The sequence below is a fragment of the Aegilops tauschii genome, chromosome 3 (assembly GCF_002575655.3).
Source record: "Aegilops tauschii subsp. strangulata cultivar AL8/78 chromosome 3, Aet v6.0, whole genome shotgun sequence".
Lineage (NCBI taxonomy): Eukaryota > Viridiplantae > Streptophyta > Magnoliopsida > Poales > Poaceae > Aegilops > Aegilops tauschii.
In genome coordinates, this window is record NC_053037.3 from 29,923,325 (window position 1) to 29,947,929 (window position 24,605).

Sequence of the window (24,605 nt, forward strand, 5' to 3'; positions counted from 1 at the left end):
ATGTGCCGCCTTGTGGGCTCTCACTGTAGCCTTACCTCGTCTTGTCTCCTTAATGTGGCGCACGTTTCGAGGGAGGGGGTAGCCGGCTTCTGGGGGCCGGCTATGCCCCTGGCCGACTAGGGGAGGCCGGGCTGCCTTCGAGCGTCTCTCTGGCTAAAGGGGCCCGCCGCCCGCGGACCGTACTGGCATCTGTCGTGGATGACGTCGAGGCCAACATGGCTACAGTGCCGCGCCGGACGGGAGATGGCTGACCCGCACGGCGTCCTGTGGCCATGCCTGCTTCGGGATTCGGGGGTAGTGGGTTGTATTGTGGCCACGCCCCGTCTTATCTCCGTTATGTGGGCATAGTTTTGGTGGGTGCGATCTTGGCCGGCTTCTTGGAGTCGGCGTTCTTCATGGCCGGCTTTTGGGAGTCGGTCCTTTGGGAGCCGGCTTCCTGGAGTCGGCCATCTCGTAGCTATCTTGGGGGAGGTTTCTGGGAATGGGTCGCCTTCTGAGAGTCGGCCCCTGGGATAGCCGGCCGGGGGAGGGCGGCCCTGTGCTTCGAATACTTGAAGGCTCAAATGGCCTGATAATTTCTTGAGAAGCCAGGGGGAGTCGGTTAGGCTACCCGTGGCTATTTACTCCAACAGTAGTCCCCGAAGCTGATTGCGCTTCGAGGTGGGGGGGAGTCGAGAAGCTCGGTCAGCTTCCTATCTTGACAAGTCGGCAGCTGGGAGCCGGCTTCGGCTGGGCGCGCCATCTTGGCGAAATTTTTTGAAGTCGGAGGGCGGGAGTCTGCCGGCGCGCGCACCGGGCCGCGGGCCGGCCACTTGCCGCCTGCGAAACACGTGGCATCCCCTGGCAAAAAAGCCTGTCAGCCCACGCGTGCGACGAGACGTCGCCGCAGGTCGGGGGCCCGCCACTCCTACGCCCGGGCCCAGGCGCGGATTCTCTGCGGCCCAAAGCCGCCCGCACGTCTTCCTGCGGCGGTTTTTGCACACCTTTAGGGCGTAATAATGGCGGGGCGTGGGGGGAGTGGGTGCAGTTAATCCCATGTCTTACCCCACGCCTCGCCTCCTCGGCTTCATCGTGCGAAGCTATAAGTAGGGGGAGGGGGAAGCGGCAGGCGCTCGCACGCTCCTCTCCTCTCCGCCATCTTCTTCCTTCTGCTCTTTCTTGCAACAGCGCCTCGCCGCCGCACCATTCTACCACTCGATTCTCCGCCGCCGAGGCCATTCTTGCCAGCCCTACGCCGCGATGCAGTACGGCGGGGATTGGGACGGCTCCAACGTCCACGAAGATCACGTCGAGTTCCTCCACAAGACGCGGCGGCTGCCCGGCGCGGACAAGGTGCGGGTCCGTCTCGCGCCGGCGAAGGAGATCACGCCGGAGCCGGAGGAAGGCGAGCGGGTAGTCTTCCGCTCGCATTTCTTGCGCGGCATCGGCTTGCCTGCGAGCGCCTTCTTCCGCTCCTTTCTCGAGTTCTACCAACTCCAGCCGCACCATCTCACCCCGAACACGGTGGTGCTGCTGTCCGCCTTCGTCACCTTGTGCGAAGGCTACCTCGGCGTCCTCCCCACCCTCGAGCTCTGGGGGGAGTTCTTCCAGTCCAAGCTGGGCGCGCGCATGCAGGGCGTGCCGGCTCAGAGTGGCGCCTTCATCGCGATGCGGAGGGTGACTGCCGACAACCCCTTCCCCGTCATCACGCTGATCCAGTCGGTGAAGCTATGGCAGAAGTCGTACTTCTATGTGAAGAACGTCGCCCCGCAGGGCGACTACGTCAATTTGCCGGCTTACGAAGCCGGCCCACCGGCGGGCAGGCGGCCCCAGTGGTCCTATCGGGCCGTGACGCTGACGCCGGCTGGAGCCGAAGCTGTCGCCCGACTGCGGGTAATGATCCAGTCAGAGGGCCTATCGGGGCCCGACCTGCTGGCCGCCTTCGTCACGCGCCGGGTACTTCCGCTCCAGAGCCGCCCTCATCTGATCTGTCAGATGAGCGGCCAGCTCGATCCGAGTCGGATGTGCACCAAAGACATGCCGCACGACGAAGTGGCCCATATGGTGAACTACCTTGCGAACTGCAAGCTCTCCGCAGAGTGGCAGTTTGGCAAGGAGCCATATTGCCGAGCTCACCTGCCGCCCACGGTATGTTCTCCTTTTCTCTTTCTCCTCTCTCAGTTTTGTCGCCGAGTTCCTTTTGGCCGACTCTGACTAGTCGGCTTGTCTCGACAGAGCCCTCTTCTTCGGCCTGCAGGCGGGTCGGACGCGGAGCGCCGATTCGTCCCCGGCCGGGCGGAGCACAATCTGGAGGACCCCGACTTGGGGGCGGCCGCCATGGACGACAACACCGAGGCGGGCAGTGGCCAAGCCGGCGGCGAGGCAGGCGGCTCCGGGCTTGGAGTCAGCTTCGACGACTGGCCGGACGATGACGAGGCGTAAGTCGTCCCACGCCGCCAGCCGGCGCCTGGCCACGGCGCGGATTCCTCCGCCGCGCCGCCTGCTCGGGGCGGCGGGCAAAAGCGTCGTGCCGCGCCGGGCTTGTTCGGCAGTCGGCCGAAGAAGCCCAGAGGCGGGGCAGCGGCGACCAGGCGGGAGGAGGCGGCTGCGAAGGCGGCTCGCTTCCGCAAGGCGGTGAGGCAGCCGCAGACGGTGTCGGCGTAAGTATATACTCCTTCGTGTATTCTTTTTCCTTTTCTCTGGTAGTTCCTGAGTCCTTGTCCTTTCTCTAAAAAACCAGGGCTCCATTGTCGCTCGAGCGGCCTGCTACCGCCTCCGTCGTTGGGTCGCCGGGAGGATCTGGGAGCACTACTCGCCGCGTGGACCCCCGTGCCGATCTTCAGGCGGCGACGGAGCGGAACGTGCGGGAGGTGCGGGAGGAGCGGGAGGCGCGGGAGGCGGAGGCATTACGGGCGGCCGCCGCCAAGGCGGCGCAGGAGGAGGAGGCGGCGAAGGCGCGCGCTGACGCCGCGGCCAAGGCCCAAGCGGAGGCTGCGGCTGCGGCGATGGTGGAGGGGGCCTTGCTGGTCACCCCACTGCGCGTCGCGGCGCCTGGGGCCCCAGAGCCCTTGCCAGAAGAAGTCGGTGGTGATCAGCCGGGGCTGGAGAGGGAGAACGACGTCGTCATCCTGGAGAGGGTGGCGGCATCGGCCCCGCCAACTAGGGCGACTCAAGGCGGCCGGCCTGACCTGCCACTTGTGCAATCGGCCGGGGGCGAGCCGGCCGCGAGGACTGATCTGGTGGTCCGGACGCCGACGCGCCAGCGCACGGGGAAGGCCGCATCAGAGCCGCAGAAAGCTGCATCGGAGCCGCAGCCGGCCGCGGGCTCTAGTTCGTCGGCCCAGGATATGGAGGCGGCCAGCGCCAGCTCGGGGTGGACGCCAGGCGAAGGGACGGCCGTGATGAATGTGGCCGCGCAGGACGTCCGGACCCGGCTTCAAGCCCAGGCTACGGCGCTGAGGAAGTACAACGACGAGTTCCTTGCGACGCGGGCGGCCATCCGGATTAGTCTTCTTGTCTTGCTTTTTTGATCTTGGTGTCTTCCGTGGGGGCGCGTCAGCGCACCCACTGGGTGTAATCCCCGAGTTCCGAGTCGGCTGCTGAGCAGGCGGCTTGGAACTTCTTAGTGGATCTAGTTTTGCTATTCTTGCTCTTATTTCGTTCTTCTACCTGTCTTGCAGGACTACCACAACCTCCGCGCGGCTGCCTTCAACTCCCAGGCTCGGGAGCTGACCCAGAAGACCGCTGACCTATCTGAGAGCCAGGGTAAGTACTTCGTCCTTTATCTCACGTGGGGGCGCGTCAGCGCACCCACTGGGTGTACTCCCCGAGATTCGGGCCGACTGCTGAGCAGTCGAGTCGGATCTTCCTTGACGACTTCTTCTTATTGCTTCTTTTACTCTGCCATCCCTGCAGCGGCCAACGCCAGTCTGAGGGAGCATCTGGGAGGGTCTCAGGCCGCCCTTCGTGCTAAGGAGGCCGAGTTTGCCGCCTTGGCGCAGGAGCGTGACCGCTTGGCCAAGAGGTTGGCCGACCAGGAGGAGAGCCACAAGGCGGCCCTGAAGGCGGTGCAGGACAGCGAGGCCGCCCTCCAGGCCGAGTACGAGACAAAGGCGGCTAGCTGGGCCGAAGCGAAGCAGACGCTGATCAATGGCTATGGCCAGATTGAAGATTTGGTTGACGGTAAGCCGCCTTCTTCTTCGTCCTTTCTTGCCGCTTGCCCTTTTTGGCTCGTTTTCTGACTTGGTGTTTTCTCTTCTTTCTCTTTCTTTCTTGCGCAGACTACTTCCCTGGCTACTCTACTGCCGCCAACCAGATCATCGAGGCCCGCCGCGAGGCACAGAGGCAGGCTGGCGCCGAGATTGCGCCAAATGCTCGTCGGTCGCGGGAGGAGCAGCTCTTGGCGATCCAGGCCCGCCTCCAGTCGGCTCATCGCCTGCTCCGCCGGCTTCAACGTGTCGGGCGCAGATGTTGGCCGCCCTCTGGCCTGGCGAAGTGGTTCCCCGCACCCCCAGTCGGACTGCCGACTGGCTGGAGGTGGCGGTCGGCCGCTTCGAAGCCTGGAAGGCTTCGGCGGCTCGGTCCGGCGCCAGGCGGGCACTGGAGTTCGTCAAGGCCTGGTATCCCGGGCTGAGTCTGGACCAGCTGGCCACCTGGCGGCAGCAGGCCGACACGGAGCTGGAGCCGGCGCGGCCGGCTATCATCCGGCGGGCTTCAGCGATCGCCGACTACACCGACACTAGCGCCATCGCCCCTGAGGTGGACGACAACGGTGTTGCCCAGCCGGAGGAATGGTTCGGGCTGAACCCGGCAGACAGCGAAGACTCGGCGGAGGAGATTGACTCCAGCGACGAGGGCGAAGAGGAGGAGGAGGAGGGTGAAGACGTCGGGCCGGATGGTGGAGCGGCCGGCCAGCCTCAGCTTGACCGTGCCTCCAGCAACACGGCACGCGCGGGTGCACTGCCTGCTACCGGTGATGATCAAGACGAGACCCGCCAGCCGGCCAGTCGTTTAGCTGGTGACGCCGTCTCCGCCGACCAATCAGGCTCCCACACCGTGCCTTTAGTCTAGTCTGCTATCTTTATTTTCCTGTCTTATCACTTTTGGAACAATATTTTGTTAAGTTTGCACAATTCCACCCACTGGGGGTGTATTCGAACTATGTTGATTGCCGGCCTGTTGGGGGCTTTATATGTAGATATTACAATGCATGTGTTTGGCTTTTCCTTGTTCTTTGCTTTTCATCCTTCTGTTGTTTCCTTTGCCGCCCTCCCTTGGTTGCCGCCTCCCCAGTCAGACAGTTGCTCTGCAATCTGCGGCTAGAGAAGTGCTTGGCCAGTTGGGAGGGCAAGTACTCTAGCTTTGTTGGATTATAGCGAAGTGTTTGGGAAGCCGGCCAGCCAGCTGTTCTGACAGCCGGCAAGCGTGGTTGGAGGCCGTCTTTTCGCTATACAAGTTCATTGGTCCTTAGCCGTTTTTCGTGTGAGCATCCTTTCTGCCTTGGCTCTTGCTAGTCGGACAGTCGGTTCTTCGAGCTGCGACTTTCAACAAGAGAGGGCTCGGGAGCCGGCACACTACTTGTCTGACTTCAGGTAGAACTTTACTATAGCTTAAGGCGGCCAGTCCCCGGGCCGACTAGTCGAACCCGGTGCCAGACAGAAAATCAAATGTAATAATACATTCATGGATATGGCATTCGTCACTCATAGATAAATGAAGGCAATCCCCGAGTGCCCCTCGGGGGGCCTGTTGTTTTCGTACTTAATACAAAAGGGTAGCATGATACATACTGCTTTTAACTGTAAAATCTTCTCAGGAGGTTCGCGTTCCATGGTCGCTCCGACTCCTTGCCGGAATCATCCCTCTTGCGTGCTCTTGGTTTTTGCGCGTCGATTAGGTAGTAGGAGTCGTTGCCTAGTGCCTTGCTGATGACGAAAGGGCCTTCCCAAGGGGCCGAGAGCTTGTGCTGACCGGCTGTTCGCTGGATCAGCCGAAGCACAAGGTCGCCCTCCTAGAAAGATCTTGGCTTGACCTTGCGGTTGTGGTAACGGCGCAACCCCTGCTGGTAGATGGCGGACCGGCTGAGTGCTAATAGCCGGCCTTCTTCCAGCAGGTCGACACCGTCTTCTCGCGCTTCCTTGGCCTCCGCCTCCGTGTACATGGTGACCCGAGGCGAGTCGAACTCGATGTCGGTTGGGATGACAGCCTCGGCACCATATACAAGGAAGAACGGAGTGAAGCCGGTTGACTTGTTAGGGGTAGTACGCAGACTCCAGAGGACAGCCGGCAGCTCATCGAGCCAGCAGCCGGCCGATCGCTCGAGTGGTACGACCAGTCGGGGCTTGATGCCGGAGAGGATGAGTCCATTTGCTCGCTCGACCTGGCCGTTTGACTGTGGGTGGGCAACGGACGCTAAGTCCAGTCGGATGCCCTGCATCGCGCAGAAACGTGCCAGTGCTCCTTTGGCAAAGTTTGTGCCGTTGTCGGTGATGATGCTGTGCGGTACGCCATACCGAGTAGTGATGTCGGTGATGAACGTCCCGGCAGTCGGCCCGTTCAGCTTCTTGATCGGCTTAGCTTCGATCCACTTGGTAAATTTGTCCACGACGACAAGAAGATGTGTCAAGCCGCCGCGGGCTGTCTTGGGGCCCACCATGTCCAGTCCCCAGACGGCAAAGGGCCAGGTAAGGGGAATGGTCTTGAGTGCAGAAGCCGGCAGGTGTTGCTTGGAACTGAAGACTTGGCATCCTCTACAGCTCTTGACTATCTCTTTGGCATCTTCCGAAGCAGTCGACCAAAAGAAACCATGGCGGAAAGCTTTAGCCACAAGTGATCTTGAGGCTGCATGGTGGCCGCATTCGCCTTGATGGATATCCTTGAGGATTGCCACTCCTTTCTCTGACTCTACGCAGCGCTAGAAGACTCCAGTGACACTGCGCTTGACAAGCTATCTGTTTATTATTGCATATGCTCCAGCTCGTCGTTGCACTAGTCTTGCTGAGATCTCATCAGCCGGCAGCTCTCTGTTGACTAGGAATTTGAGGATGGGTTGGGCCCATGATGGAGCTGTGACTTCTTGTACTGTTAGTACGGCCACCATGACTCGGGTGGGTGGGTCGGGTGGCGTGGAATTGGAGTCGGCCACCACTTCTTGTGTTGCTGCAGTCTCCGGGCCGACTGCTGCAGTCCCTGGGCCGGGTTCTGAAGTCCCCGAGCCGGGTGCGACTATGGCAGTCCCCGGGCCAGTTGTCGAAGTCCTCGTGCCGCCTGCGGGGTTCCTCCAGTCGGATTCGGCTGCATCGGGGGCAGGCGGTACGAAGATAGAGTCCGACTCTGGAGACGGCTTGATGGACGGCTTGAGAAGGCGCTGGAGGGAGACACCGGTCGGTATAGCTTGTCGGGTGGAGCCGATCCGTGCCAGGGCATCTGCTTGGTCGTTGTCGGCCCGTGGTACGTGAAGGAACTCGCACCCTTCGAAGTATCCACTGATCTGCTGGACGAGGAATCAATAGCTCGCCATGTTTGCATCCTTGGCGTCCCAGTCGCCAGATGACTGCTGGACCACCAAGTCTGAGTCGCCATAACACAGGATCCGGCGTATGCCGAGTTCTTTGGCTAGCCGGAGCCCGTGTATGAGCGCCTCGTACTCGGCCACGTTGTTGGAGGCGGCGAAGTGGATTTGCAGCGTGTATCTCTGTTTGTCGCCTTTGGGAGAGGTGAGGACGATGCCGGCTCCCAAGCCAGTGCGCATCTTGGACCCGTCAAAGTGCATCCGCCAATGGGTAGAGTCGGGAGCCGGCGGTAGGTACTGGGTCTCGCCCAGTCGACGAGGAAGTCGGCCAATGCTTGGGACTTGATGGTGGTGCGGGGTTGGTAGAAGATTGTGTATGGCGCCAGTGCAATGGCCCATTTGGCCACTCGGCCGGATGCATCCCGGCTGCCTATGATCTCGGCAAGCGGGGCGGTGCACACGACCGTGATGGGATGCTCTTGGAAGTAGGGCTTCAGCTTCTTGGCGGCGAATTACACCCCATAGCACATCTTCTGGTAATGCGGGTAATTTTGCTTTGAGCTGGATAGTACTTCGCTTAGATAATACACCGGCCTTTGGACTAGCTGGGCTCGGCCTTCTTCCGGGCGCTGGACCACGACAACTGTACTGACCACTCGGCTAGTCGCGGCAATGTAGAGGAGCATGGGCTCCTTCTCAGTCGGCGCCGCCAGGACAGGTGGAGTGGTCAGCATCTTCTTCAGCTCATGGAAGGCTTGGTCGGCTTGGTCATTCCACTCGAAGTGAGTGGACTTCTTCATGAGTCGGTACAGGGGGAGAGCCTTCTCTCCTAGTCGGCTGATAAAGCGGTTTAAGGAGGCCAGGCACCCAGTGAACTTCTGCACATCTCGCAATTTGGTGGGAATCTCCATCCTCTCGATGGCCTTGATCTTCACAGGGTTGCACTCGATGCCGCGTTCGGAGACCAGAAAGCCTAGCAGCTGGCCGGCTGGTACTCCGAACACGCATTTCTCGGGGTTGAGCTTGATCTGGAATCGGCGCAAGTTGGCAAATGTTTCTTTGAGGTCCTCCAGTAGGGTGCCGCGCTTCTCTGTCTTCACCACAATGTCATCTACGTAGACGTGGGCATTTCTGCCGAGTTGCTTGAGGAGGCATTTCTGCATGCAACGCTGAAAAGTGGCACCGGCATTCCTTAAGCCGAATGTCATAGTCAGGTAACAGAAAGCTCCGAATGGTGTGATGAAGGCAGTCTTCAGGCGGTCTGCTGGGTCCAACTTGATTTGATGGTACCCTGAATAGGCATCCAAAAAACTCAACAGCTCGCATGCGGCCGTGGAGTCTATCGCTTGGTCAATCCGTGGCAAAGCAAACGGATCTTTGGGGCAGGCCTTGTTGAGGCTGGTGTAGTCTATACACATGCGCCACTTGTTGTTCTTCTTCAATACCAAGACGGGGTTGGCAAGCCACTCTGGAAAAAAATACTTCCATAATAAAGCCAGCAGCGAGGAGCCGGGCTATCTCTTCTCCTACGATTCTTCGCTTCTCTTCTGACAGTCGGCGGAGGGGCTGCTTGACCGGCTTCGCGTCGGCTCGGACGTGTAATTTGTGCTCGGCGAAATCCTTCGGGACACCCGGCATGTCCTTTGGGGACCATGCAAAGACGTCTCGATTCTCACGGAGGAAGTCGACAAGCTCGCCTTCCTATTTACTGTCCAGGTTTGCCCCAATGACAGCAAACCTTTCCGGGTTCTCCGGGTCCAGAGGTATCTTCTTCGTCTCCTTGGCCGGCTGGAAGGAGCCCTGCGCATCATAATCTTTGGGGTTGGGGGACAAGGCCGGCTGCTTGCCGGCCATGGCCACAACCGGTTCCAGCATCTTCTTCTCTTCTTCCACTACGAGGGACTCGGCCAGCCGACTGCTGGCCATAGCGCACTCGATGGACTTCTTGTAGTCGCCGGCTACAGTGATGATCCCCTTCGAGCTCGGCATCTTCATCTTCAGGTAGGCGTAGTGGGGAACAGCCATGAACTTGGCCAGAGCAGGTCGGCCAAGCAAAGCATGGTAGGGGCTCTCCAGATCCACTACCTCAAACCAAATCGCTTCTCGGCGAAAATGATCCTTGTCTCCGAAGAGAACATCCATCTTGATCTTGCCGATCGGGGAACAAGACAAGCCGGGCACGATGCCATGGAACACGGTCCGGCTTGGCATGAGCTGCTTCGCCTTGATGTTCAGCTTCTCCATGGTATCGCGGTACAGTATATTGATACTGCTTCCGCCATCAATCAGGACGCGGGAGAATCGGGCAGCTCGCCTCTCCGTCGCGAGGGTGACATCCAAGACTAGTGCATAGGAGCCAGGGGATGGCATCACCTCTGGGTGGTCGGCCTGGCTCCAGTTGATGGGCTTCTCGGACCAGTGCATGAACTCGGGGGTGCTAGAGGTGACTGCGTTGACCTCTTGGTGCTGACGGCGCCGACTACGCGTGTCTTCAACTTGGCTTGTGAAGACGACGTAGGCGGCGTGCTCTTCAGGGAACTCATCTTGAATGGCTCCGACCGCTGGTCGAGCCGCCGGCTGCTGGGGGGCTGGAGGCGGCACCTGCCCCTCGCCCTTGGAGATTCGCGTGAGCCAGTGGCACTTTCGGGTCGTGTGGTTGGACGGCTTCGCACCGCTGTGGAACTTGCAGGGGGCGTCGAGAGTCTGCTCGTAGGAGAAAGCCGGCTGCCAAGCCGGCCTGCCACCCTTCTTCTTGGGAGCGGGCCGCTCTTCGGGCTGCTCCTCTTCAACTGTGGCCACTTGCCGACTGGTGGAGGGCGGCATAGGGGCCTTGCGCTTGTGATCGTTCTGGTAGGGGCGCCGATTGGAGTCGCCAGCCGGCGTCTTGGGAGCCGGAGCGATCACCTTCCCAGAGGCGTCCACTCGAAGCTCGGTCTTCATCAAGGAGTCGGCCGTGGCGTACTTGTCTGCGATGATCAGTAGTTCGTCGAGGGTAGCCGGCTCGTCGCAGAGGAGTCGGTGCTTGAGGAGGGTGCCCTCTCGGCACCCGGTGGTGAAGTACTCGATGGCCTGAACCTCGTGCACCCCCTCGCAGGAGTTGCGGAGCTCGGCCCACCATGTGAGGTAGTCGCGGGTCGACTCGTTTGGCCCTTGGACGCATAGGGAGAGTTGGCGAGGCTTGGGAGGCCGCTTGTACGTGCTGGTGAAGTTACGGACAAAGACTTCCGTGAAGTCCAGCCAGCTGTTGATGCTGTAGGGCTTGAGGCTGTTGAGCCAGATGCGCGCTATGCCCTGTAGCATGAGGGGGACGTACTTCACGGCTACGCACCGATTGCCGTTGGCTATGCTGACAGCAGTAGAGTAGTCGAAGAGCCAATCTTCCGGCTTCACAGAGCCGTTGTACTTAGGCGTGTCTCTGGGGAGCGAGAACCCTTTGGGGAAGGGCTCGTCGCGGATGCGGGGGCCAAAGCATGGCGGACCGACATCGTCATCTTCTTCTAGCACCAGGGACCGAGCCAGGCGGTCGATCCGGTGGCGGGCGTCGTTCTCGCCGACTCCTTCGCGGTGGCCTAGTCGGCCACCAAGAGTCCGATGCGTGACAGGCGGCGGGGTGGGGTATCTCTCCCCTCGAGGCGGGGGAGGAGGCGGATTTCCTTGGCGCTCCACCGCTCGAGGGCGGCCTTCCGCGTCGCGCTCGATGGTGATACGAGTCCGGCTGCGGCTAGCAGCCGGCTCCTTGTCTTTCCTCGCGCGGGCGCCGCTCGCAGTCGGCGACCGGGATGTCGCGGCGTGCTCCCGGCGCGGGGGAGGACTCTTAGCACGGGCGCCGGCTTCGTGCCGTTCTGCGGCCGCGTCGATCAGCTGCTGGATCCGCCTTGTCATGTAGGGGAGCTCATCGGCTCCCAGCCCATTTAGCTCTTCAGCGGCCGCCTGAGCGGCTCGCAGATTCTCGAGCGGGGTGGCGTAGACGGGGCGGTCTGCCCCCAGGCTGCTGGCGATAGCCGTGCCGCGCTTCTGGACGAAGCCGGCTCAGCTCGGCCCGACACGAGGCGGCGTGCCAAAGGCGGCGCTGTCGACTTCGCGCTGGTGAGCCTCGGTGAGGCGTCTCATGGAGGCTATCTTCTGGCCTTCCGTGATGAGGGCAAGGCGGCGTGCCTCCAAGGTCTCGGCGTCGGCGTCGGCCGGGATGGGGACGGATAAGTCGTGCATCGCCGCTTGCAGGGCGTCGTGAGCGTTTTCGCCCGAGTTGGCGACGTGGCTGATGACCAACACTTCGGTGACAGCGCTGCTGCCGCTGTCAGCTCGAGGGAGAGGGTCGTCGAAGAACACCACGTCGGAGGGGTAGGCGTCGAGTGATGCCGTGTCGGAATCGACAAGCATCGGGTCGGTGGAGCCGACCGACTCCAAGTCTACAGCAGGCTCGCCGGAGACGTGAAGTTGGTCGAGGAGGCTGACGAGGCGGCTCTCGGGGTAGTCCGTGCCAGCGTCGGACGCGGGCTCGTCGGAGATGCGAGTCTCGCCGAGCAGATCGGCGAGGCAGCTCGCTGCGCAGGCGTCGTCGACGCCTTGCAGCGCGTCGGGGCAAGCGCCATCGGGCGCAGCAGGCTGGCTGCGCTCGCGGGGGAGAAAAAGGGTTCCCGTCCAAAACAGGTCTCCGGACGACGGTGCACCTAGCCCCACGGTGGGCGCCAAATGTCGGGTGGTAGGTGCGACATATGCCAACGGGTGGCTTATCATTGTGGGAGCCAGTAAGACGTGGCCGGTGCCTTGAAACGGGATGAGGCGAAGACATGCACGCCGGCGAATCTTACCCAGGTTCGGGGCTCTCCGTGGAGATAACACCCCTAGTCCTGCTCTGCGGGGTCTCCGCATGATCACTAGATCGAAATGAGTAGCTACAAGTGCTCCTTGAGTTGTCGGATTTGAGGGAGAAGAAGAGCAAGGCTAGCTCTCACTTTCCTCTCTATATGGTGTGTGTAACTCTATGAAACCAACCCTTTGCATGGGTGCCCCGGGGGGTTTATATAGGCCTACCCCCCGGGGGTACAATTGTAATCCGGCTGGGCGCGGGTACCAGCCATCAGTGTCTGTGTTCGCTGGCTTCTCCGCCGGCCATTGGGGCCCGGCGGCCATGGGGCCCGCCGACTGGTGGGTCCCGCCGGCTGCCGGCCTCTTGGTCGACAGGCCGGCCCCACCACTTGGGGGTCTTGTCGGCGGCGGGTTACTGTAGCCTCGCCCCTGATGACGAGGGCTTTGTCGAGGTAAGCGTGGCTACAGTGTGCCGCCTTGTGGGCTCTCACTGTAGCCTTACCTCGTCTTGTCTCCTTAATGTGGCGCACGTTTCGAGGGAGGGGGTAGCCGGCTTCTGGGGGCCGGCTACGCCCCTGGCCGAATAGGGGAGGCCGGGCTGCCTTCGAGCGTCTCTCTGGCTAAAGGGGCCCACCGCCCGCGGACCGTACTGGCATCTGTCGTGGATGACATCGAGGCCAACATGGCTACAGTGCCGCGCCAGACGGGAGATGGCTGACCCGCACGGCGTCCTGTGGCCATGCCTGCTTCGGGATTCGGGGGTAGTGGGCTCTACTGTGGCCACGCCCCGTCTTATCTCCGTTACGTGGGCATAGTTTTGGTGGGTACGGTCTTGGCCGGCTTCTTGGAGTCGGCGTTCTTCATGGCCGGCTTTTGGGAGTCGGTCCTTTGGGAGCCGGCTTCCTGGAGTCGGCCATCTCGTAGCTATCTTGGAGGAGGTTTCTGGGAATGGGTCGCCTTCTGAGAGTCGGCCCCTGGGATAGCCGGCCGGGGGAGGGCATCCCTGTGCTTCGAATGCTTGAAGGCTCAAATGGCCTGATAATTTCTTGAGAAGCCAGGGGGAGTCGGTTAGGCTACCCGTGGCTATTTACTCCGACATCAATTGTCCGTAACATTTCAAATCGAAATTGGACAAAAACAAACATAATCCATACAAACTGGACAATATTTATTACATTCTGAAATATGGTATAATCTAAAGGATGAAATTAAAGAAATTCAACTAAACCAGACGAAAAATCAAACTAAACTAAACTACGAGAGGTGCCGGGCGGTGTCCTTGTAGGCTTGTACACATGACCATCATCGTCATCGGCGTCGTCGTTACATCATAGCCTTGAACTCCTCGTCGGTCTGCGACGCCTCGGCGAGGAGGGGTGGTGACTGCCACAGGTTGTCGGAGGAGGAGGAGGGCAGCACCTCCTCCTTCACCGACGAGGCGGTGAAGGACGGCGGCCCCGAAGACCATGGGTGGCGGCGCCACAATCCAGAGCTCCCTCCAAATCCAGTCGTCGACACCGAGAACCAGCCGCTACCGCCAGACTTGGACTTGCCCATTGCTCGGTGACGGTGTGCGGAGAGGAGAGTAGATGAGAGGGTCGGCGACAGTGTGTGGATAGGAGAGGAGAGGCGGGGATGGGGTTGGCCAGCAGCGCCTCCCTGCTTAAATAGCCGGGGCAGGCGGACCGATGCCGATTCGATGCGGCGCAGCGGCCGGAGTAGGCTTCTCAATCGTCGCGTGAGCATTGAAGCGTCAGCACCCTCCCGTGCGGTCACATCCGTCTGACCGCCATTCATGCTGTATAGTCACCTCCGCAGCAAGGCGACATGAATGCACGAAGATGGTTTTTGAGCTGAACGCACAGGGAGAACTATGGGTAGGACCTGGCAGTTGGACACCTACGTGGCGGAGGTCAGGATGTCCGCAAACATCCTTAGGTTTGCCTCTGATTTGTGGGAATTTGACGTGCAGATCTATCTGCCAATGTCTGATGGATTGTGTTGGAGGGCACAAAAGGTCCAGGCCACGTGGTCCGGACATATAGCAGTGCATATGAGGGCAAATACTTGATATAATCTATAGTTCTCGTGTCTTGGGACATAATGTTGCAAAAATATTTACAAAATGCTACTTGAGGGGTTGAACAGGATGGTACAATATACAGTGACAGAAATTCACAAAACATGATTGACCATATACACTTGAAGGGTTGAACAGGCCTGTACGATCACGAAGGACGAATCATCATACTGTGTTATCAGAACTTCACATAAAAAGAATCTGTAAAATATATTCACAACATCAAACTTCAACACAATATACCATGTTTCGAATCTGAATTCGATCAACACATTGCTGAATTTGAAATATTATCTTCCATGAGAGATACATCTTGTACCCAATATGATGTCAAAAGGTTTCAAGAAAATTCCTGACTTTTTGATAGGCCAGTCAACAAGGCGTCCAAGCATCCAGCTGGCAGCTGTGACCATCCAGATGTGCCTGTGGCAGCAAAGAGTGTATCAGGAACGAACAGAGCTAGTAGTCTAGCGGCAAATTTTACAATGAAAGCTATCACAATGAACAACATTGGACGGACGGGTTTGCATGTACAGAACATATTCCACTGTTCTGACACACAGTTTCTGGCAATCATGCAGTTTCACGGGTTGACGTCGCAGATTACAGAAAGTTTGATGTCTACAGCTTTGGTGTTGTCGTCATGGAAATCATCAGCGGAAGAAAGAATCTCGACTCTTCCCGATCTGAAGTGAGCCTGCATCTTATTACCATGTTGGAAGAAAACGTTAAGACTGATCAGTTGGTAGATTTGATTGACAAAGAATAGTAACGACATTCAAACACATGAGCGAGAGGTAATTCAGATGATAAAGATGGCAATGTGGTGTACGCAGATTGATTGCAAAGAATGCCTCAAATGTCTGAGGTTGTCAAAGTCTTGGAAGGTACCAAGAATCCAGAGACCAACATAGAGCACAACTTTGTTGTTAAAAATCCAGTTGATTTTGCTATTACTGTGAATGTGAGCTCCTCGGTTGCACCTCTAGCCTGGGATGTATGAGGTCCTAGGTGAACTGATAATCCTGACAAGATATATCTAGATTGTGGCAGGAAAAAAATTCAGTGTGTTTTTATTACACAAGTACTGTTGTACTTAGGAAAGCGTATTGTATATGACATTTAAATTTCAGCCTTTAAGATGTACTCCCCCGTCCGGAATTACTTGTCGCTTGTCTAGATAAATCCGCTTGAGCGACAAGTATGAGGTAAGATGTATTGACTGAGACACAAGTCACATAACACAGCTAGCATATTGTATGAGAAGCCAGACATGAATTTCTCTCCTGCTCACAGAAAGACCAACCATGCCTAGAGGGTGTCAAGTCTGACTGAACTATCTCTGCTACTGCTGTGACCATGTAATGCTCCCTATTATCAGGGTATATGACATCAGATTTCACAACATTTTTGCAAATCTAGTCAGATAGAAGTTGTGCTGCTTACAATGCCACTGGTCTGAATTCAGGGCGCAGTCGAGTAGCCATTCGTTCCCTCTGGATTATTCTTCAGACCTCGCTAAGCTCAACCTGTTCACCTCGCCGCCGAGTGCTCAGAATCCTATGCACGAGTAGCTAGTTGATTGGTAGGATAATCCTTGCACAAATCTGTAAGTGGCATCATAGGTATATACCTATGAATCAAACTTTCAGTGAAGAGAGAATAAAAAATAAGCTTCACTTTCAAAAGAAGGAAGGGAAAAGAAAGGGACCACCACAACTGCAAGGAGCAAAAGATAACAATACTAAAAGAACGGTATAGAATTCCACTGAGTAAAGCAAAAGGAAAAGCAAGGCTACGATACATACAGTCCAGAGGATGTCAACCTTGGTGATGCTGAACCAAAGAGACTGGCTTGCTGTCGCTTGACAAAAATCTCATGTCACAGCTTACATAAGGTTCCAAAACTTGGTTGTGCATGTGCGACACTAATGAGATAGAAACAACACCATGGAGAGATAATGCATAGCGTCCAGGATCATTATTATTATCACGACAGGGTTCAGGCTAAACAACCAACCTGTAAGGTAAACAGATAGAAGGCTATGGTCCCAATCTATGCGTCGCAATTCTGATCTTTATATAATTCCTAGTTTCCTACAGATATTAATCAGCTACATCACATGGTATTTACATCATTGAGTATAGAACATTACTAGACTGAGATTCTGTCCAAATACATGACAAGATTGAAACGTGGAAATCATCATCTGCGGGTAAATTTCATAATAATTAGATCCACTATCTTGATTAGTTACATAACTAATCAGGAAGTCCATGAAAAATCAGTAGTCTTGTTGTCAGAGATTTCCATCTCTCTGAACTTCATCATTCTTGCCACCAGCCCCTCAGCTACATCTGAATCTGGCGCAAACATCGCGTGGGTGATTCCAACCACACCAGGGTTCTGACTGTTGAGCACCGAGAACGTCGTGGCAAGACGGAGACCATAGTTCATGATGAAGTGAACAAGACCACGGGGAAAGATGAAAACATCCCCCTCACATAATCTCTTCTGAAACAGCTTACCGGTGGTGTCAAAGAAACCGGCCAGCACGCTGCCATCATGGACAAACATCATCTCCGACGCCCTTGGGTGAGAGTGGGGAAGCACTATCCCATAGGAGTCGATGTCGGTGCGTGCCATCGACATGCCAAGGGTGTTGAGGCCAGGGAACTCGGCAGCGGTGACGATGTTCGCCGATGACCGGACCATGTTGTCTAGTTTCCCGGCATGGTTGAGAAGCAATGTCTTGAAATCGGAAGCCAGAATGGTGCTCGGGTGCTTGCAGAGGTAGCCGTTCATGAACAGCTTCCTTTCATCCTGAGGCGCCATAGGGCACATATCTTGAAGAGGTGGACTGTCTGACAGGCTTGGTGGTGTATAGAGGCCAAGAAAGAGGAGGTAGGAAAACATGACAGTGAAGAGCTTCATCTCCTGGACGCGGAGATGGGAGTAGAAAATCATGGGTTTAAATAAAGTGATGAGAAAGGAGTGAAACCAAAGCCAAGTCTGTGCAACCTGTATCAGATTTCTTGGAGTTCACTACAGAATTTGCTTCGGACTGTGGCCAAAGTAACAATCTCTGAATTGTGGCAAAAGGGTGAAGGTGTTAATATGAAGCTTTTAGATTCTAATGATGGCCCTAGGTCGCCATTTGTTCCATCTCCAGGCTACCTGAGGCTCCAAATCTAGAAAAATTATTACGCTGATTCTGAAAATGCTTCAGACTTGGCAGGCTGCAGTAATGCCTATTGTATATGGTGCTCAATTTGCGTTCCCGTGGTAAAGTGATGCTCCTTCCGTTCCATAATATAAGAGTGTTTTTGGTACTACACTAGTGTCAAAAACGCTCTTATATTATGGGACGGAGGGAGTAGTTGGCAATCTGTAGTTAGTAATGGTATCCGAGGAGGCGCTCATCGCCCACTCACTGGTAAAAAATGGTGTGCTTCAGAAACTGATGCTCATGAAGAGATCAAGCAAAGACTGGCTGAACAAGCTCTGCTGCTTCTGAACATGCAACGCTATAACGAAGGCACATCATCAGATTTCATAGCAGCTGGCGAATCGGCAACAGTCACGGTGCATAAGGGGTCGCTTGCTGCAACTTACGCATCGACTAGCCACCATCACCGGAAGGAGGAGAAGAAAATTCACCTTCTGGAATCTGGATGAGGAGGAGCCCACTGCTACAATGAAGGTACCACCCCGCGGGGGCGGGAGCGGCAGCCGCTGCGGGGGCAAATGCGCAAGTAGGGGAGAGCAATGGCGTGCAAACGGAAGGTTTCGGGAGAGGGTCAACATCGCCGCCGCCGCGGGATGCGCCGGACCTCTCGTCGGCGGTAGGTTTTTTTTTTTAGGCAAACCCACAAAGCTTTTTATTCATCCGTCACGAGGTTTACAGGGACGAAAACAAGATCTCCGGGCTGATCAAACCAAGCATGGCGGCCAGTACCCAGCGTTAAGGCATGCTTTGCAAGTTTGTGAGCCTCGACATTGGAGGTTTTAAATTCATGGCGCATGAAGGGGACCACTCGCAATCGGAAAGTAAGCCCAACACCCACAACCTACCAAACCACTCGTCACGGGCTTGTAGTGGGCCCCCAGTGCAGTGAGCCAGAGGATCGGTAATAGGAAAAACAAAACCCTGTTTAAAAAACCCAGCAAATATCGCTAAAAGGATTTTAAAAACATAGCATACATGTCGAATAATCCCCTACTAAAAAGTTGTGTAATCTCTCATAATTTGGAGCTAGAAAAACTTTGAAAATTTTGGAGCAATATTATTATTAAAAACAGAACATGAGATGCAAAATTTGGAGCTAGAAAAACTTTGAAAATTGTTATGTAACCTCTCAGCTCATGTCTTTTTCAATTTAATTGATCTAGTATTTTTTGCTTGAAAATTCAACCTTTTACTAAAAAGTTATTCACTCATAATTTTCAAATGGTATTATAACCATTTTGAATTAATAAATCTACCTGTGTTACTCACTCGGTTTCATAATACAGTGTGCATTGGTTTCTCAAAAGTCAAGCTTCATAAACTTTGACAAAATTTATAAAGAAAACTGTTTATATCTACAATACTCAATATATACTGTATGAACATTATCTCATGATGAATATGTTGGCATTGATTTAGTATCCTAGATGTTGATAAAAAATTCTATAAAATTAGTCAAAGTTGATGTTGAAAGAAAAAACTAATATCAGCTAAATATGCATGCGTTGCTATGGATGAGAATAGACTGGCTGCTATAATTAAATAGTAGAAAATTCACTGTTACATATCAATTACTAGATATATCCTGCACATTGATGTGGGAACTCATTCTTATATATCTAGTGATTTGATGTATGAAATATGCATATTTGAATTAATAATTATGAACTAATATTATATATTGTATTTTGGTTATTGTCTAGTAGGAAATTATTTTAGTCTTCAATGGACCTTGTCGGTCAGAGGTTGAAGGTGGATCTTACGTAGCCGACGGAAATGAAGAGGGAGACCTAGATATTTTCCGGGGAAGGAAGCAAGTTTTGCCGGAAACACTGTGATAAGGTCAGGCAGGTCAATATCGTTGCAGATGATGGGAAAGATCTATGTCTTTAAGATGTTAGTGATCAGTCCAGAAGCGTTCCCGAAACATCCAAGGACGGAATTGATCGCGTTGAGCTCATCCTTGTTGGGGTTGGGGAAGATGCCAGCATCATCGGAGGGAGATCTGGTAGTGCGCTGCTCTTGCGCGAACTGGCTGGAGGACGCCCGTGTCAGCCGCTACACGGATCAAGTGGTGCAGAGGGTCAATGGCCAGGATGAATAGCATAGGCGAAAGTGAATCCCCTTGCCGAAGGCCTTGCCTGTGGGTAAAAGCAGAGCCCAGGCAACCGTTGGGAAGGACGCTTGAAGTTGAGGAGCTGAGAGACATGCAAATCCATCCAGTCATGCCAGCATTGTCCAAAACCCATGTGGTCCAAGGTCTTGAGGAGAAATGCCCAGTTGACATAGTCGAAGGCCTTGGATATGTCCAGTTTGAGGAACAGGCTTGTGGTCTTGGATTCGTGTAGCTCCTTGATGATGTTCTGCACAAAGAGGAAGTTGTTGTGGATGTATCTCTTTCCACTAGTAGAAAAGGGGGCTTTTGTCCCGGTTGGTAAGGGCCTTTAGTCCCGGTTTTTGAACCGGGACTAAAGGGTCGTTACTAATGCCTCCCCCCTTTAGTCCCGGTTCTTACACGAACCGGGACTAAAGGCCATCCACGTGGACGCAGCCTGGAGCTCCACCTTTAGTCCCGGTTGGTGTTACCAATCGGGACTAAAGGAAATTTTATGATAGTTTTTTTTGAAAAAAAAATTTGCGATTTTTTTTAAATTTTTTTATTTTTCAAATTTCTGAATTATTTTAACCTCTAATCTCTAATCACCACCCCTCATCACTGCTCAATTTATCCTCTAATCTCTAATCACCCCTCATCATTCCAAATCATCTAACTTCCCGGACGGTCACCCATCCTCTCACTACTCCAGCCTGAGCACGCTTAACTTTCGGGTTCTATTCTCCCTCGTTTCCAAGTCTGCAATTGTTGTTTTCCTGACAATAGTAAGATGTCAATTCTATTAACCCTCAGGAATTTAGCTTGAGCATGAAGTGACACATTTCACTGTTTGAGTTTGAAACTATTGTTTTAAAAAACAATAATTATTTAGTAACACTAACATTTCTGGAATAATTAGTTTGACCATTGTTTGACCACTGTTTGACCAGATTTGACCAAAATTCAAAAAAACTGAAATAATTATTTAGTAACACTAATGTTCTAGAATAATTAGTTTGACCATTGTTTGACCACAGTTTGACCATAATTTGAATTTTTTTGCCTCTCCAGATCTTAAAAGCCCCGTATCTTTTTTTCTGTTAGGTTTTTGAGGATTTTGAAAATGTTTAACGGGGTTCCAGAGAGGATTTTGAGGATTTTGAAAATGTCAGGTTTCTGTTAGGTTTTTGAGGATTTTGAAAATGTTTTTGAGGATTTTGAAAATGTTTCATATAAAAAACTTTTTCATCCGAGTTCGTATGCAAAAGTTATGCCCATTTTAAGAAATTCCAGAGAGATTTTGCAAACAAAGTCGAAATTCATATTTGTTAATTTTCCCAACAACTAGACCACATATCACATGGGAAACTTTTTTTTTGACATTTCCATCATTTTCTTTTGTTTTTTCTAAAACTGAAAAGGCGGTCCGGGGGGGGGGGGCCTTTAGTACCGGTTCGTGCCATGAACCGGTACTAATGCCTCAAAGCCCATTAGTACCGGTTGGTGCCACCAACCGGTACTAATGGGCATCGCACCCTTTAGTCCCGGTTTGTGGCACCAACCGGGACTAAAGGGCCCAAGTGAATCGGGACTAATGCCTTAGCCGCACGAACCGGGACCAATGCTCACGTTAGTCCCGGTTCATGACTAAACCGAGACTAATGTGAATATTGCCCTGTGACGAAAGCCCTGTTTTGTACTAGTGTTCTTACGAAGGCACTCTGGCTTCTGGAAATAATGTCATCAAGGATGGGGGCGAGTCTGTTAGCCAGGAGTTTGGAGAAAATCTTTGTCATGCCTAGAGTTCTCCCTAACTTGTTTTGGTTGCTTAAGAGTTGACATGCTGAAAGCAAGACATTAGTAGCATTCAACTATCCCACCCCCAATAGATTTCAGTGTCAAAGGCTTCAATGGTTTACCTTGTTGTCCCTTGTAATCCTAGGAAATATAGTTGGGAATATTGCACATGACACATTTTACGAGTTTGCACACACAACTTATTCACATACTTTTATTAACCATCTACTCCCTCCGTTCCTAAATACTTGTCTTTCTAGGCATTTCAACAAGTGACTACATACGGAGTAAAATGAGTGAATCTACACTTTAAAATATGTCTACATACATCCGTATGTGATAGTCATTTGAAATGCCTAGAAAGACAAGTATTTAGGAACGGAGGGAGTATGTTGCATGGTTGCTACTATGAGATTTTGCCAGTATTTCTCTTTACTAACGGATTGGCATTTTGTATCTTTAGGTGAAGAAATGCCTGCTGCAGTTCTCACGACTTTGTCGCGTTGCATCAATGTGGTCGGCAGTGTTTATATCTGTTCTGTGAAAGAAGTTACTGTGTGCCTTGGTGGAAGCGGATTTGTAGCACCCAGGTGCTCCATACCCCTATATGAACATTAAATTCAAAAAAACGAGAAATTTGAAAAAGAAATATGAGATTTTGGCATATCAAACCTGGGTTCCGATCTATTCCCGTGTGAAATTTCGTAAAAAAATAGCAGGAAATATATTCGTGGCAAAAAAGACAAAAAAATCCTATGTATAGAAAAAAAACTGTTTGAATGGATTTTTGTTCGGACAATATTTCCTTCGCCACGGATACGTTTTGCGGTATTTTTTCACGAAATTTCACACGGGAGTAGATTGAGAATCCAGTTTGATATCCCCAAATTTCAGATTTTTTTTATTTTTTAGTTTAATATTCATATAGGGGTGTGGAGCACCCAAGAGCTCCTATGTATTTTCTGTGCCTTGGTTAACTAAGTTTCTAATGTAACAAGATGCTTTTTACTCACTTTATCCCATAATGTAAGACACTTTTTGACGCTACTAGTGTCAAAAGACGTCTTACATTATGCAACGGAGGGAGTAATATGTAATCAAGGAAAGTTCGGCTTCCCCAAGTTATAACTGGAGTCAGGTTCCACTGTGTCCTTTTTACATGGTTGTGCCTGGCAGATCTTCTCTTAAGCCAGGAATGTTCTGGGGTACATTTCTTACTTGGTCAATCATCACTGAACATTGAGAAAAAACAAGCTCATTTTCTTCTGCATACTGCATACTGTGTCTTATATCCACAAAAACCAACTGCTGCTACAAATTACATTTATCATTTTTTACTACTTCTTCTGGTTTTATGGACACACAGTAATTGACTGCTTTAAACTAAAAAAAAGTCATACTTATCACGGTACTTGTTGGTTAACATTGTACCATATCCGCACAACTGAAACAAAAAACACACAGGATCAATATTATCCTTATATGCCAGGAATAAAGGTATGGATGTTGTAGGAAAGGAACGTCGGAGCAAGTACTAGTTATCTGCTTTACTGAAACTAGTGGCAGTTACTGGACACTAGGAAACAAGTACTGGGAGCTTGCATATACCAAACTTCTTTTTCTCGAATTTTTTCTCGAATGCGCACGAGTGTGCGTATCATTCATTATAGAAGCCAATTTCCTAATAAAACATAAACACAAACTTGTCTATTCAGCTGATTGGTCTACCATCAGAAGCTAAAATACATACTGGGAAACCAAACAAAGAGTGCTGCTGCCTTCGATGGCCCTTGCATCATCAGGTTCTGCCGTTGGTTTATTGGGCTGCTGCTGCATATATATAGTACAGTACAATAATTAAAATGATGGCGATACAAGGGCAAAATGACTTCTTTTTGGTGAAGCATAAAGTCTTGATGTTTGAAAAGTGCTACTCCCTTTGATTCATATTACTTGTCACTCATACGGATGTATACGGACGTATTTCAATGCTAGATACATTTTATTTGAGCGACAAATAATATGGATCAGAGGGAGTATGTTTCTTCAGTGTATTATCGGCAAACCAAGAAATAACGGTAGAAAAAACAACAGGGCATCAGGGTCTTGCCGTCTGTTCCTCTGGTTAATTAGTGTATTTTGCATACACCCACATCCAGACGAGCTTGAGTCCCTCAGCAGCCGCAAGCTTCAGTCCTTTTTTTTGGGAAATATCTACGTGTTCATTGCAAAATTTATACAAAGTGCACACACAGACACACCCGAGGACCCATAATCACAGGTATCCTCCAAACTTTACACAAAAGATCTAAAAAAATGTAACAACTCAGACCTAGGAGGCCCTTGCACTCACGCTCCTTGCCAACCACCGTCGCTGCAAAGACAAGCAACCCCACAAACCAAATTCAGCGAAGCTGAAGTAGCGTTGTGAGCCGATTGGGCGACCCGCCGCAGAACGATGAGGCCGAAACTTTGTGGCTCGTGGGCTGGAGAACCCCACCTTGCTCGTTGGTGCAAATCCTACGACTCCGCCCGACGTCGTCGAAGGAGAGGGTCAGATCTGCTCTCCATCTTCCATAAAACCCTTGTTGGAAGTCACCACGCCCAGTAGGTCGCTGATGCCACCATCATCCGAGGAGGTAGCCATCACCGGCGATTCACCCCAAAGCAACCTTCATGGCCCTCGAGTTTCGCTAGAGGAGATACCGCCGAGACGTAGGCGGACCCGGAGGACAAAAGACATGAGGTCGGTCATTGTCGCGGCCTCACCGACCCTTCCCCACCACCCAGATCTCGCCGGCTGGGCATGACCCGCGAGTAGACCATAGCTTCCATATCTGCCGCCCACTGCCATGGAGACCATCACATCCGGGAGAGAACCACACCCTTATTGGCTGGTGCCGCCATTAACGTCGGAGAAGATATGACGCCCGGCCAAACCCTAGCTACGAAACTGACCTAGACCAACTATGCAAATTGCGTCGCATATTTGTCGAGCACCCTTAAATCCTATGTGAATTTCAGCTCAGAATTTCAATACTGCTATGGGACTACAGGATTTAACCCAGAGTTCATGCCATTTTCTAATTGGTGGGGCATGGTTGT

General features: G+C 53.0%; 1 protein-coding gene across 1 annotated transcript; it reads right to left on the bottom strand.

The window, feature by feature from the left end:
- Positions 1 to 16,100: 16,100 nt before the first annotated feature.
- LOC109735049 (germin-like protein 11-1) lies at positions 16,101 to 17,313 on the bottom strand. Its single transcript, XM_020294247.4, has one exon. The coding sequence runs from the start codon at positions 17,311 to 17,313 to the stop codon at positions 16,645 to 16,647; it is 669 nt and encodes a 222-aa protein (XP_020149836.1). The 3' UTR covers positions 16,101 to 16,644.
- Between the last annotated feature and the right edge of the window lie 7,292 nt (positions 17,314 to 24,605).